This window comes from Crinia signifera, chromosome 3 (assembly GCF_055691185.1).
Source record: "Crinia signifera chromosome 3, ASM5569118v1, whole genome shotgun sequence".
In the NCBI taxonomy this organism is placed as follows: Eukaryota; Metazoa; Chordata; class Amphibia; order Anura; family Myobatrachidae; genus Crinia; species Crinia signifera.
Window position 1 is genome coordinate 317,000,319 of NC_139219.1, and position 15,172 is coordinate 317,015,490.

The window sequence follows — 15,172 nt, forward strand, 5'->3', positions numbered from 1 at the left end:
ACTGTTCTTTCTTCAGGGGACACAGGTCATTCCCCTGCTGACGTCAGTGCTGTATGACAAGAATCACTTTGAAAAGCCAAAAGATTTTTACCCCGAACATTTTCTGGATGCCGATGGCAATTTTGTGAAGAATGAAGCGTTCATGCCGTTCTCAGCCGGTGAGTGACGTCTGGTGTTCTGTGTAGTTATATAAGAAAGATTGATGGAAAAGTCCCGACTTAAGCTGGCCAAACATCTACAGGTTTATTGTACGATCTGGCTGGTTGGAGCAAAAACCTGGTAATGGATGAGAGAAAATGACAGTTGACCATTTGCTTTGAATTGCTGGAAAACTGCCAGAAACGGTCATTTAGATATTACCAGGTGTTTGTTCCAACCAGCCCGATCTGACAATCGATCTGTAGATGTATGGCTACCTTTACTCTATAGTATCCTGGAAAAGATAGAAGATAAGGAGTAGAAGTAGGACTTCCAGCACAGTTAGAGACTGAGTGGCACATTTTACTTCCAGGGACAAAACACCTGTTGAGATTTTCAGCCCCAGGAACCCAACATTGATCGAAATCAATCTTAGTCAATTTTCATTGATTTGTAAATCTTTAGTAATCTTCCAGTGTGGTCTGCAAGTGTGAGATCTCCGTTAGCAATACAACTAGTGAGAACCATGTGGTGCAGGAGATATTGCCTGAGCTGAGACTACTTTCATATCAAAGTTGTCTTGGTCTCAAGGACAGGACCGATCCAGAGGTGGGAACCCAGCACTGTATTGTAAGAAGCTCCGGGTTCTGACCTACAGTATCTTCTAAAGCCAACCACACTCCTAGAGACTTTCCTACTTCATTCAAAAATTACTTCAGTGCTCCAGCACAGAAAACACATGTAGCGATCAACTAAGTTGCCAAGAGTGTGTGCGTGTGTGTGTGGTTGGGGGTACTTATTACACAGGTCCAGGTAATTAGTTGGTAGTTTGGAGCTGGGGCAGCGTGTGAGCCTCCTTGCCAGGGGCATCTCGGACTCAGCAGAAGCCTCTGCATTGCAGCACATTGAGGCGTATACTGTGCTGCCTGGGAGGGAGGTGGAGTATGTGTGGCAGACCAGGGGCCTACCGGGCCCATCAATCCAGCCTGGGCCCGGGTAATTAGAACCTGACACCTGCAAACAAAGGACCAGAGCAGCGAGTCCTCAACATCACCTGCTACAGTGCAGCACACTGAGGCGTATATTGTGCTGCCTGGGAGGGAGGTGGAATATGTGTGGCAGACCAGGGCCCTGCCAGGCTCGTCCATCCAGCCTGGGCCCAGGTAATTAGCACCTGACACCTGCAAACAAAGGGCCACAGAGATGCCCAGTGCAGTGAGTACTCTAAACATCACCTGCTGCAGTGCAGGGGAAACAGTGAGGCGGGTGCAACAATTGGATCAATTATGTGCACCGCACAGAGGGCCAGATACCCCATGCACACATCAGCACACCTACACACAGATTCTCAGAGTCAAACACCCGGGAGGAGGCATCATCCTCACGCCACAGGTACCACCGTATGGCAAAGAGTATCCCAAGTTAGGTGTCTTGCACCACTCAAAGTGCCTGTCCTGTATCCAGAAACAGCACCAGCTTTATCTGGAGATAGGACGAGGAGGGAGCGCTGACTGGCGAATGGCCGTGTGCATGACCAAAAGGGGCAATATACTGTACAAGCTGAATACTAATTGTGGAAAGCAATTCATACAACATTATTACGAATTGATTTAATCACACTTGGGATCCTTGTATGTATAATTTGATAGGATGTAAGTAGGGTGGCCAATTCCAGGATCGTCGGGATACCGGGATTTGGCCACAAATTGTGCGGGATTTCAATTCTGGGATTGGAGTATCCAATACTCTCAGACACTGCCTGGCTGCTCCCGACGCGGCGTTCGGCCTGCACAGCGTGACAGTAAGAGGTCACGCTGCGCAGGACACACTATCACACTCCCACAAGGCTGCTCTTCTTCCGGCCACTCTGCCCACACGCTCTGCTGCTGCCCCCGACCTGGTATGCAGCATCACAGCTCTCCTCCCGGCCACACATTGCCGCTCTCCTCACCAGGCACCCCCTCACTGCTGCTGTCCGCCTGCTCCCGGCCGCTCAAATGTGCAGGCTGGCTGGTGTGGGTGGACGGGCGCACTTATTTTTATTAGGAATGCCAATTCCGGAATCCGGGGATTGAGCATTTTTCAGCCCGGGATTGAAAAAATGCCCCGGGATTGGCATCCCTAAATGTAAATCATAAAAACTAGAACGTACAATAATCTATTTGGGTAACTTGTGGTTGGTTTGGTAATACTTATCCCTAATATAACAAGTTGTGAGGTAAAATTTGGCTGCATAGAGAATTGATTGTTATAGGTAAGAAACTCAAAGTAATATGCAATATATGATATACTCTGCCTAATGTTCCTCTGTTCTAGGTAAGAGAAGCTGTGCCGGGGAGAACTTGGCCAAAATGGAACTCTTCATGTTCTTTGTGAAGCTGCTGCAGAACTTCACCTTCCAGGCTCCTCCGGGGGCCACAGTGGACTTGACCCGTGCAGTTGGGTTGACCTGTCCTCCTGTGATCCACATGATTTGTGCTGTGCCTCGTACATAATATAAGATTGCAGCATATATTAGGAAATTATACATATTTTTCCAATATAGGTTTATGGAGACATTTTAAAGAATATATATTGTATTTTCCAACCAATGTAAGTCACTTATTATGGCCGTGGTAGTGAGATGGCATTATCTCCCAGCAGGGAACACAGCTGCTGAGCTGTGAGCGCACCAACTACAGTACCTCAAGCCAAGCAAGGCTCAGATATAAATATGGGACTTAATGGTATGTCTGTGGCAGAACAGGGTGTTAATCCACATACTGTAGTAGTCAATGCATTCTCTCTTTATTTTATCCAATGAAAATTGCACCAAATAAGGACTTTCAAAAAAGATAATAAAAGATGTTTGTGTGGAACAGATGACCCAACATCATATAACCCTGACCAGGACACTAGTGTTGGCATGGAGTGCTTTACCACGCAGTCAGGATTACCTCTGGAGTTATGCTTCAAAGAAAGCTCTTTGGGCCAGATGTATCAAGCTTCGCAAAGTGATACAATGGAGAGTGATAAACAGCCAGCCAATCAGCTCCTACCTGTCATGTCACAGGCTGGGTTTAAAAAAATGACAGGCTGGAGCTGATTGGCTGGATGCTTATCAATCTCCACTTTATCACTTTTCAAGCTTGATACATCTGGCCCTTAGTGGTATAACTTGTTTATATAACAAAACTGGAACCGATCATATTACAAACGGATAATCAGAACAAGATAACTGTATATGAGCAGCAAACACTACATGCGCCATCTCTCTCCTTCGTGTCACTTTCAGATCTCCTTCACACATACAGGAACAAACAAGTACAATATACATCACAGACAATAAAACACATAAACACATACACGACAGCTCCATCTGCTGGCACTCCAGTGTAATTGCATATCAAGTCTCAGTCTGTTGCAATATCTATACAAATAGGCCCTAGAGATCCTATTCCACTTCCTCTATCTTTGCACAATTTAGTGTAGTCAGGGCCGGTGTAAGGCTTCTTAACACCCTAGCAAAACTTCAACCTACTGCACCACCACCCCCCCCCCCAATACTGCCACCAATAACCATTTTCTAACCCCTTAAGGCATACCTGCCTAACATTACAGAATGGCAGGGAGGCAAAAATCAGTACAAGGAAGAGGGCGCAGCAAAGGAGGGAAGTACCTGCGTTAAGTACAAGAATCCCAATAGACATATTTGATTTTTGATAGGCAGACTTGGTGGCGCCCACCAGAACCTGGCGCCCTAGGCAGCTGCCTAATGGTAGAGTCGGCCCCAAGAGGTTTCGTCTTGATCTGCTGGTCAAATTATACAAACTCGCAGAACATGATTAACAATACCCATACCCATGAAATGCAATTAAATATAAGACATGCAAAGAAGCAAATTGTAAAGCCAACAGGCAATCTAGAACCTTTTTTAAGGAGGAAAAATCTACATAGAGATGGAAACCGAACTTCCAATTCCAAACCTTTTGAATTTGATGAAAGTCCATCGCTCGTGATTCTGATGCCATTTCACACAGAATGCCAGAAGAGAAGGTGCGGGGAAGGCCTCCACATGATTAAGGGTTACTGGGCTACTGTGACTGTGATTAAGGGCAGTGGGATACTGTTCCAACCTCAAACTAAGGACCTTATTTTGGTTGACTCCCAAGGCTGCAAAGGCCCACCAAAGGCTGCCCGTTCGACAGCCCACATCCCCCCCGCGATCCCCCACACGGGAACGCCCATGAAACACTGGGCATTCCCATTGGCTGCACACTGCCCCCCCCGCCACCGCCCCAAACCCGCACTGCTAGTTGAGAGCGGGATGGTGAACATGCGCAGAAACACATCTGTGCATGCGAACGCACGGGGGGACCATATGAACTAGAATAAACCCCTACATTTCAACGGTGATGGTCTGTTGGCTGCAGTGTGATTAATGGCTGTTGTGACTGTTAATAATAAGGATCTACTGTGACTAAGGGTGGTGTGATACAGTCACCCTCAGACTCAGTGACATCAGTGAAGGTCTTCAGGCTGAAATGCTGTAACTGTACCAGTGTTAGGAACATCATCATTATAAATATAAAGAAAATCTGTGTGTTGTTGTAGTTTAACTGTACTTAATAAAATAATGTTCAGTAGGTGCAACTCATCCATTACTGTCTGCAATGTTAAAAAAAATAAAGTATAGTCTGTGTTGATGTTCAGGAACTATGCTGCTGACAATCATTAAGATGGTAATTCAACCTCGTTAAACCATTTCTACACCCCCTACAAAATGGTAATGAGCAAGTGAAGATGGTGAGATAATAGAAATCGAGGATGCTACTGTGGAAGTGAAAAAGGATGAGGGGGATATTCAGGGGCAAATTCAGGGGTCAGGCCGCCCCAGGCACAAGATTTGTATATATAATACAAATTTTCAAATTTTACTGTAGCCCACCTCAAAAAAATGTAAAGCAGTCTGGACTTCTAACTGTATGGAGGACCCGGAGGGAGGGTGAATTAACGTTATTTGCATTCTCAGTCAGTCTCGCTCACACTGACTGACTGCGTTCAGGGAGATTTACGCTGCTCAGCCTAGCTGCTTTCCCCACCGGCGGCAGTGAGCCAGAGCAATTCAGCTCAGCTCACCCAGCGGACATGCAGGGGGACCGTCGGAGATAGCCGGTGATGTACTGTGCATGGCAGAGCGGGTGGGCAGCGGCGGGTGACGAGCAGCTCTGCCGCTGACATATGATGAATTATGTCGTCGGCTGCTTGTCAGTTGCCACTACACCCGCTCTGCCATGCTGCTATTTAAAAGAAAGTCAGCCTGCCGTGCCACCCTTGATTGGTGCCGTCCTGAGGCCCGTGCCTCACGGGCCTAGGCACAAATCCGCCCCTGGGGATAGTTTTGTTCTATTTAACCATGGCTGTCCACGACTACAGCCATTTCTGTCTGACTCGGAATCAGCCTGAATATGTGAGCACTATTTAAATAAATAAAAATTTAAAATAAAATGTTGCATGAAAGGATATTTAAATAAACTGTAGTCTGTGATTTATTTATTTTTGTATTTTCTGTTTTTATTTTATTGGTAGAGATGTCATTTAAAAATAGCAAAATATCTCAATAATTAATTCGTAACATCTACAATCGGGGAAAACAAAGCACAGTGATATAATAAATAAAAAGTAAAACAGTAGAGAAAAAGAAAGAAGAAAGATAGGGGTAAACGTGAAACAGGGTGACGGGGGGAGGGATTACCATATTATAAACAATCAGAAATATCGAAAAGCATTAGGAAGAGGACATATACAGTATATCTCATCTCAAGACTTGTATTGCAGCCAGGAGAACCGAGTATGGGAGCAGTTAGAAGGATTATCTAGGGAGGATTGTAAGATATCCTCCATTGACATAAAATAATCAATCTTGGTTGACCAATCTTTACGTGTGGGGGGTTTAGTGGGTTTCCAATGGACTGAGATGACTGATAGAGAAGCGTTACTGAGATGACGAAGGGGATATTGTTTATATTCACCTAGTGGAGTGTGGTAGTGATTAAGTAGCCAAAACTTGGGAGTTGTCTTTAGAGGAATACCCAGGATTCATTGGGAAACATCAATAAACACGGACCAAACTTTTGACAAGCTGGAGCAATCCCACCATATAGGACTCAGGGTCCCCACAGAGGAAAGACATCTCCAGCATGAATCAGATGGAAACATCGAGTGCAGTAGGGAATATTGTCTAAACCAATGCACCAGGATCTTATATTGGGTCTCTTTTATCGTGATACTGATAGAACTCAAGTGCGCTTTCAGAAAAATATGTTGCCAGTCAAAATGAGACTAATACTCAATTCTCTCAAATAAAGTATCTAAGGGAATGTATGGGAATGTATTGCTCTCTGGTCTGGGGGACTGGTACCCTCAGTCAGAGAGACAGCGAAAAGCCCATCCTAGTACTCAAGCCCTGGGAGAGGTGAAACACTCGGACTGAGTAGGGGTTTTCTTCTTCCTCAGTTGGTCTATTGGCCGCTACGGGGGAGACTCATCGAAAAGCCCGGTGGAGTATCCATTCCCATGCCAGGGTCCGGAAAGGGCCTGCTGGTGGAGCAGAGAAACACTGGGTCGGACGCTGACTGTCCGGCTGCCTGGAGTCCGAGGCTGCACTGTGCCCCCTGAGGGGAAACTCGGGGGTGCCGAACATGCACGGGTGATCCCCAAATCCCCATGCACTAGTAAGCACTAGCCCTGCACACTTCTTCCTCTAGGTTAGGCTGCACGTCCTTACCTCGTCCTTTTGGATGGGGTAGGACAATTTTTCACACCCCCACCCGGCCTTCTGGCTGGGGTCCTCTTTATTATTTATTTATTTTCCTCTCTTCACATTCGTCACTTTTCACGTTTTTGGTTTTCTGTAGTGTATCACATTTTTGTTGGGTTGTGTGGTTGACCCTTATGGGCCTACCATTCCCCAATGTACCGAAGCTCTCATCCTTTTGGGGAGAGCTTCGGTCCCCTCGAGGGCGACTCCAAGCCGCAAGGCGGAGGGAAGCCTAATGCGGGTCTCTCCAAACCTTCGGGTGCAGAGGACCCACCGTCCTAACCCTTCCGGGGGTTGAGGAAAGAGGGTCCCTCTGAGCTCCGGCAAAGAGGACCACCGATCCCTTTTTTCCCCTCTTTGGCCTTATGGCTGAGAGGGGTTATGGGAAAAACGGGGCCCTTCTCCTTTGGGAGAGGGTTCACTCGATTGCAGGACCCCTATGCACGTGTTTAGGCACAGCACTGGTGGTGGGAGCACCCCTCGGGCTCCCTGAGTTTCTTCAAACTCAATCTAAGGGAATGTATTCCTTTTTAAATCACATTTATTTTCCCTAGCCAGGACAGCTGCTTCAGAGACCATTGGTGGTAATGTGACTTGATAGAGAAAAGAGAGAAGTTGTTTGAAAATATATGAGATCGTTTTCTTTTAAGCTTGACCTCCAAATAGGTAATATGGGAAAGCAGTTTGAAGTTCGGAGCGTAGATGATCAAAGCTGTGGATTTCGAAAAATGTATCTTAAAACTGGACAGCTTCCAAAATGTCTCAAATTCTAACATGAAATGAGGTATTGACATCACAGGTTGAGAGATAATAGCTAACATCAAACAAATCTCACTTGATGTGTCAATTTAGACATTTCTTTCTGATAAGCCACACCCTTTTCACTCAGGAGGTGGAGCCTGATGACATCAAGGCGCAATGTATCACTTTGTAGCTCCCTCCTGGGAGATCCACGATTGACGGTATTTGAATGGCGGATGTAGAGAATGCGCTGGTGTCTGGGAGCATGCAGCAGGCTTGCCCGCCTTTCGGGGGGGGGGGGGGGGCTGGGAGGGCCACTTGATTTTTGGGAGCCTCCCGGACATTTTAGGAGGGTAGACAAGTATGAGAAGCAGACCGTATTTACCCTGCACAGAAACAATATAAAAGTACAGTATTTGCTCTTGTTTGTTCCAGATACAACCTTTCACTTTACTAAATCTGACCCATTGTCAGTGTCAAACGCAAGATTTTTAGAGGGGGGTTTCCTAATGTAATCCAAAGTCTCCCACTCTGCAGCGCATTGGAGTAAGTACGGGAGTCTGGGGGAGCGGTAACAGCCCTGAAAATTAGTATTTTTATACACTGGATACTGTATGGGATACAGTATTAATATCTAACAGTACAGATGGTCTATAGTATAGGCTGTTTCAAACATTTAAATAAGATAAGTGGTCAGGAAAAGGTTAAACATATAATAAATAAATACACAAACATAATAGAACCAGTACTGCACTTTCTAAGCTCACATTTTCCCACCTCGTGGTAAGGCGTGTGGTCTTTTCTTCCTGGCAGCTGCTCTCTGGTCTATTGCAATGTTTGAGGGCTCAGATCCACACACACACAGACACGCATAGCAGTGGCGTAACTAGATACATGTGGGCCCCATAGCAAAAGTTTTCAAGGGCCTCTATTTATCACCTAATGCTTAAAAATGTATACAGCACATGATACTTTGACAGGATAAGTGGGCCCTTTTCAGCTCTGGGCCCCATAGCAGCTGCACCCCCTGCACCTATGGTAGTTACGCCCTTGACGCATAGCAAACTTGGTAGAATAAGCTGCTCCCACAGGGCATGTGCAGCAGCTCTGCTTTGTCCCTTACACTGATGTGGTTGTTGGCAGCTCTGTTGATAATATTATATACCAGTGCTATTGTTGTCATAATTTAAGGCACTTGCCAAGAGGAGGGGGGCTTCTGTGCAACAAACACCCCCCCCCCCCCTGCGGTTGCCTATGATTGTGTGTATATTTACAATAAAGCATACCTCCCAGCATTTCCCTCATGTTAAGCTGGACCTACTGCACTGGAAGAGCACTCACTACAAATAAAGGGGTGGAGCCTCTGGTGAAGGGGCATGATGTCATAAAGAGGGGCATGGTCTAACCCCACAATCCCTGTTTTCATCACTTTGGGGGCACGTCCAGCACTCCCCAAGCAACTGTAGCTGTACAGCATCTAGTCAGTGGTTGCCGGCTGCTTTGCAGAGCAGCTGTAATCTCTGCCTCCCGCTCTTATACATACATACACTGCAACTCTCATTCATACATACATACATACATACACTGTCGCTCTTATACATACATGCACTGGCTGCTCTCATTCACACATACACTCCCGCTCTCATTTACACATACACTCCCGCTCTCATACATACATACATACATACATACATACATACATACATACATACATACACTAATACTCTCATTCATACAGTACATACTGTATATGCACTGCCACTCTGATTCATATATACATACATACATTATACACGGCATTCTCATTCATGCATACATGAATCCACCTCATTCTGACATGCACTGTCATTCTCATTCAAATATACATACATACACGCACAGACTGCCTCATTCATACATACATAAATACAAACAAACATACATGCACTGACAGTCTCATTCGTACATACATTGCTGCCATACACCTCCGCGCCATGGCACACAGACTACTACCTCCTTCCCCCGGGAAGTGACTCCAGGCAGCCACTACTGGGGGCACCAACTCCTACAACAAAGCAATCTTACCGCTGGGTGGGTTGACGTGGCGCATGGAACCTTTTACCACCACTGCTGCTGACATCCACAGCCCCGGTGCATGTAGGAGCCTCTGACCACGGCTGTTGCTGACATCCCCGGCTAGCCCTGGCACATGAAGACGCTGACCACCGCTACTGCTGACATCCCCGGCCCTGGCGCATGGAGCTGCGTTGCCGCTGCTGCTTTCTCCCTGTCAAGAGCCGCTGTTCGGGTGCGCATGTGCAGGAGCTGGTGCAGTGCTGCCGGAGCCATTTAGGAAACACAAGAATGCTGGTAGCGGCAGCAGGGGTACCTGTCATTAGTGCTGGACTGGTGGCAGTAGGGCATTTCCGTCAGCACCAGCGGAAGTGCCAGAAATGACAGGCCCCCCTAATTCCACCACTGGGTCTACGGTACCCTATGGAGACTAGAGGAGGAGGCTGGGCAGTGTCAGAAGAAGATGACAGCGAGGACATTGGCCGGAGGAGGCTGAGCCACATTTAGCAGCGGGGCTGCTGCTGAATTATACATTACAAGGGGAGGGGACTGTATTTCGGCCACACTATCATCGGCCTCCCGGGAATCCACCACTGCAGGCTGCTGATGCTAAAGATTCTCCTATATTAGCCACATTTGAAGAGGCTAATTAATTCCGCCCCAACTCCAGTGCAACCAGGTTTTATGGAGGACAAGGTACTGGCGATTCTTCAGAGCAGACCAAAATGAGAAACTGGCTAACAGGTCCTTTCTGGGATGACACTAGCTAACAGCTCCTGAGCCAATACCAGGGAAACAGAAATGAGTTGGCGACCACGTCGCAGACCACACGTGACCAAGTCACAAATATAAGAAAACAAAGCAATATAAAATAACAACACACAATGCACAGCAAACTACACTACAGAACAAGGACAAACCACAGAAAAAGAACCCCGGTGGGGTAAATGGGACCCTGCGGCATGCACTGCGAACACCTGGCCCAGGGCAAGCAACTAAAGCCATTGTAGGGGACACACTGCCCTGCAGAGAAGCAAAGGGAAACCAAAAGAATAATGCCTAGGCTCCAAGAATGGAGCACTAATGTAACCAGAACCGTAAGGACACACGTGTACCCAGGAGATGAGACACTGGGCAGACCCAAAAGGAGAATGGCAGGAACCAGGACCATAGGAACTCAGACCAGGACCACAGAGGTGGGATGCAGGAGTCCTCTGGAACAAGTAACTGGAAATCCAGGAACACAGGATAAAGAAGATGGCAGGTGACCTGCAGGAAACAGGAAACTATCACTGGCGGGGCTGGACTGGACTTGAGTCCCTTAAAAGGGCTCAAGTAGCAAATGAGGAAGAGGAAATCCAGCCAGCCCCCCAGCCCTGATTACAGACAGCTGCGGGAGCGTGCGATGCTAAGCGTCTCCCACAGCCTAGACAACTGCCCGGTGGAAACGGTCACCCGCTAAGAAGGATACATAAGAATCAGGAATATCAGTTGAAAGGAACCTGTAGCAAAAACCAGATGAAACAGACATAGGCTGTGACTACAGCTAGTAACACCGGGTCAGGATGAGCAGTTCCCTATGACTAAACTTGTTGCCATCAAGAGAGCACTGTGGTCTTCCACAAAATGGCTGCTGTATAGTATTTATAACGCAGAGATTTGTTTGATAAGATTAGATATGATTGATAACCCAAACCTGTATATTTACTTTATTACCTTTAAATATAACGGCAACGCTGAAATGATTGCACACCCACACAACCTTGTTATAAAATGTATGACAATGCTTTACTTGAAAAATAGCTTCATTACAGGTATTTGCAAATGCAGACTAACACAAGAAACATAAAACTGACTAGCTAATACTTAAACAGTAATTCTAAATCAAATCAAAATGGACACCTTTCAAGGACAGTGATCAGCCATGATTAAACCTCCTTCATAATTACCTCCAGCTTGCGTGTTCTTCCTCAACTGCCTCCCTCCTCCTTCTCTAACTCTGATATTTAAACCTTAATCACATTAATTAATTAATTACTCATAAGCATTGAGTCTTATTGGCAAGCTCTGCTTTCAATCATGATGTCATAATTAACCCAACACCCAACTTCAGTGGCCTTGTGGGTCTACGCATGTGTGGCCTTGTTCCCATATAGATGATGTTTGTGGAGTCTAGGTGTCTGTCCTTGCTCCATTATACTGTCAACATCACATTCTTAAGCTTCTAAAACCAAAAACAATTCTCTGTACTTGTTTCCTAGCACGGCCACAATCGCGGCCATCGGGTATAATTTTTAGTGGCCTGCGACGCGACCGACGCGATGCCCCCGATTTTTCCATTGAAATGCATTGAAAACAGTGAAAATCGCGTCGGTCGGGTCGTATGCGGCCAAAAATGCTTAAATGGTCCACACGCGATGGCCGCGATTTCCCCATAGGGAACAATGTTAAATGCCTCAATTTACCCGCGATGACCGCGATTTCCCATAGGAAACAATGTTAAATGGGTCAATTTACCCAAATCATCATAGGGAACAATGGTAAATGGGCCAGAAACCCAAAAAAACACCCCTGAACATTGACATGTACCCCCAAAAGTAGTTTACGCCACCCCGCGATCAACGTGAACCCGAAGCGTGGCGAGCGCAGCGAGCCCGCGAGGGGCGGCGGTACGCGTCCTCCGACCTTTTCATACCCCCACTATCCACGTCGGCGTGGAGTTGAGAACAGAATAGTGTGGCGAGCGCAGCGAGCCACCGAGCCCGAATCGTGGCGAGCGCAGCGTGCCCCGCGAGGGGACGCGGATACCTTCACAGGTAAATGCGTCCCTTCGCGGGCTTCACAGGTATCCGCGTCCCCTCGCGGGGCTCGCTGCGCTCGCCACGCTTCGGGCTCGGTGGCTCGCTGCGCTCGCCACACTATTCTATTCTCAACTCCACGCCGACGTGGATAGTGGGGGTATGAAAAGGTCGGAGGACGCGTACCGCCGCCCCTCGCGGGCTCGCTGCGCTCGCCACGCTTCGGGTTCACGTTAATCGCGGGGTGGCGTAAACTACTTTTGGGGGGACATTTAAATGTTCAGGGGTGTTTTTGGGCCATTTACCATTGTTCCTATGATAATTTGGTTAAATTAAGCCATTTCACATTGTTTCCTATGGGAAATCGTGGTCATCGCGGGTAAATTAAGGCATTTAAGATTGTTCTCTATGGGGAAATTGCGGGCATCGCGTCTGGCCCATCGCACCCGATTTTTTAGAGCATGCGATGGCCGCGATGCCCACGATTTTACACCCGATGACCACGATCATGATCGTTGTGGCCGTGCTAGGAAACAAGTACCCAATTCTCTATAAGAAATCACTTTTACAGCACTGTTCTGAATGATCAGCCATTTATAATGTTATTATGCAAGTCATGATTCAACAAAATGGCTGCTGCTTCTAACAAACACCTGCTGCTTAGCGCAAAGGGTAGGCCTCATACGCCGTGGCTAGTACCTTGTGCAACAAGCTAACGCCACCTGAGTATACCAAAAGTATAGAATTATTGATGCGTTATTTCGGTTTTAGTAAAACAAGACATATCTGTATGTTTATTTCGGTTTTAACAATCCATCCTCTGAACTTTGAAATCTCCAAAGAAAGTTCATATCTCTTGCAAAACGCATCATTTGTTTCTCTCTTAATACATCGGAAAACCTTCTTGAAGCATTTCACTAGTATACAGAAAAATCAATAATATTATCTTGGCAAAAACATCAAACTTCTTAAAGCATATATAACATTGACTTATGCGAACCAGTTATTGGGGTTCAACCAAATAAACCAACTGTAGGGAATCACATCACTCACACCTGTTCAATAAACTAAATTTTTTTTCAACCCAAATAATTTAATTCGACTTTCCTTTTAACGTCACCATCAGTTTAGTATTTGTGATGCTTGTACCATATTTTAATTATATTCACAAATTCAAATACAATTTTATAAACTTGGGATAATGTAAATAAGTGTGTTTCTTTAATATACCATGTGTTACTTTCAAATCTTCATGTTGAATCACCACTGTAATAATTAGTCAAAGTAAAATTTATTACAATAGATCTTGTTTGTAACCATTTAGAAACCTTAAGTTTGTAAATATAATATAATCCTTGTGGTAATGTCCATGGCTTATGAGACAGTATGTTTGAGAAAACATCATAAGAAACAATTCAATGAGTACACTTTTTTATCAAGATTTTCCACTAGCTCACCCAACTCTGTCACATGATAACTACATGTTTTGTTGTACTCCAAAATATCTCCTGTTATTACACTCTTTACCAATTTTAAACCTAGGGAGAGTCAGTAACCTTATAAGATTCACATCCTACATAGAAAATGAAGTGTTGAAGTGTTGTTTGATTTGACTGCAAAAATAAGTAGCCATTATCCCAACATTACCGGAGTGATACCGTAGATGACAATATAACCAACAATCTGTTTACCTTATTGTTCTTTCTATCAGCTCATGATGAGCGTCTAAGGAAGAAATGTCAGTTTGCATATAGATATTATGTTTGCACCATTGTTACCATCCTTATTTAGAATGCCTCTTCTTTACTGATACCTCAACTAGATGTATTCTATCAATAGTTCTGGTGTGGGCGTTCTCAGTTACTTTTATGTTATTACTCATATATTTATTTTAAACCTTCTAATTAGTTTAACATATTGGCCATCAGTATTTTTTATTTTATTTTTTTACCATCCTCTGATGCATACCGAAACCTGGGAGCATCAGTAGTATGATGTATATGTGTGTCTGTTATGATTATTACTATACTTGTGGGATTAAATTTAAAAGCAGAAGTAGAATACACCACCATGACTATAGCAATACCTCTTTGATAACTATACACACTGTCCTTGCCAGCAACCAATCCTGGTAACCCTCATTCACTATAAAAAGATGAAAACTTAGTGTATGGGAAACTTGGTCACTCATGGGAATCATTGTTTTACACCTTGTCCACAACCCACAGGGACACCTGTCACGGACCCACCGGTCGCCTGCTCCGATACGTCAATCTGAGCAGCGCCGGCCGTGACTGGGGTTCACTCAGGACACTCGGGTCCTTTCCTTGAGGTACACTGCCACCAGCCAAACCTGATTTTAGCGCTTGAAACTGCGCAAGGGGCGGCTTGGCTCGCACCTGACCGCACAATACAATAAACAAATGGTAACACGCTGGAGCGTTCTCTTCTGAGGCTAATGAGTCTTAAGAACACAGAACCAGAACTGAGAATATGTATTATTTATTCCTAGAAATACTACAGAGCTTTAGAAAATAGTTACAAGATTTTACAATGATTTTAAAAGTACACACGAGTTTTAAATGCAATTTCAGAAATAAAATAAAAAGGGGAAAATGACATAACCGTAGCTTACATTTAAGTA

General features: G+C 45.4%; 1 protein-coding gene across 3 annotated transcripts in view; it reads left to right on the forward strand.

Annotated features, from left to right (window-relative positions):
- The window catches only part of LOC146064813 (cytochrome P450 2C5-like), an 83,210-nt gene extending 79,542 nt beyond the window's left edge, over nt 1–3,668 (forward strand). For all 3 annotated transcript variants that reach the window (XM_083178706.1, XM_083178708.1, XM_083178705.1), the window contains 2 exons: nt 17–158; nt 2,455–3,668. In XM_083178706.1, the coding sequence (XP_083034832.1) occupies nt 17–158; nt 2,455–2,633 (321 nt within the window). In that variant the 3' untranslated portion in view covers nt 2,634–3,668. The remainder of the gene's footprint in view (nt 1–16; nt 159–2,454) is intronic.
- Nucleotides 3,669–15,172: the final 11,504 nt, after the last annotated feature.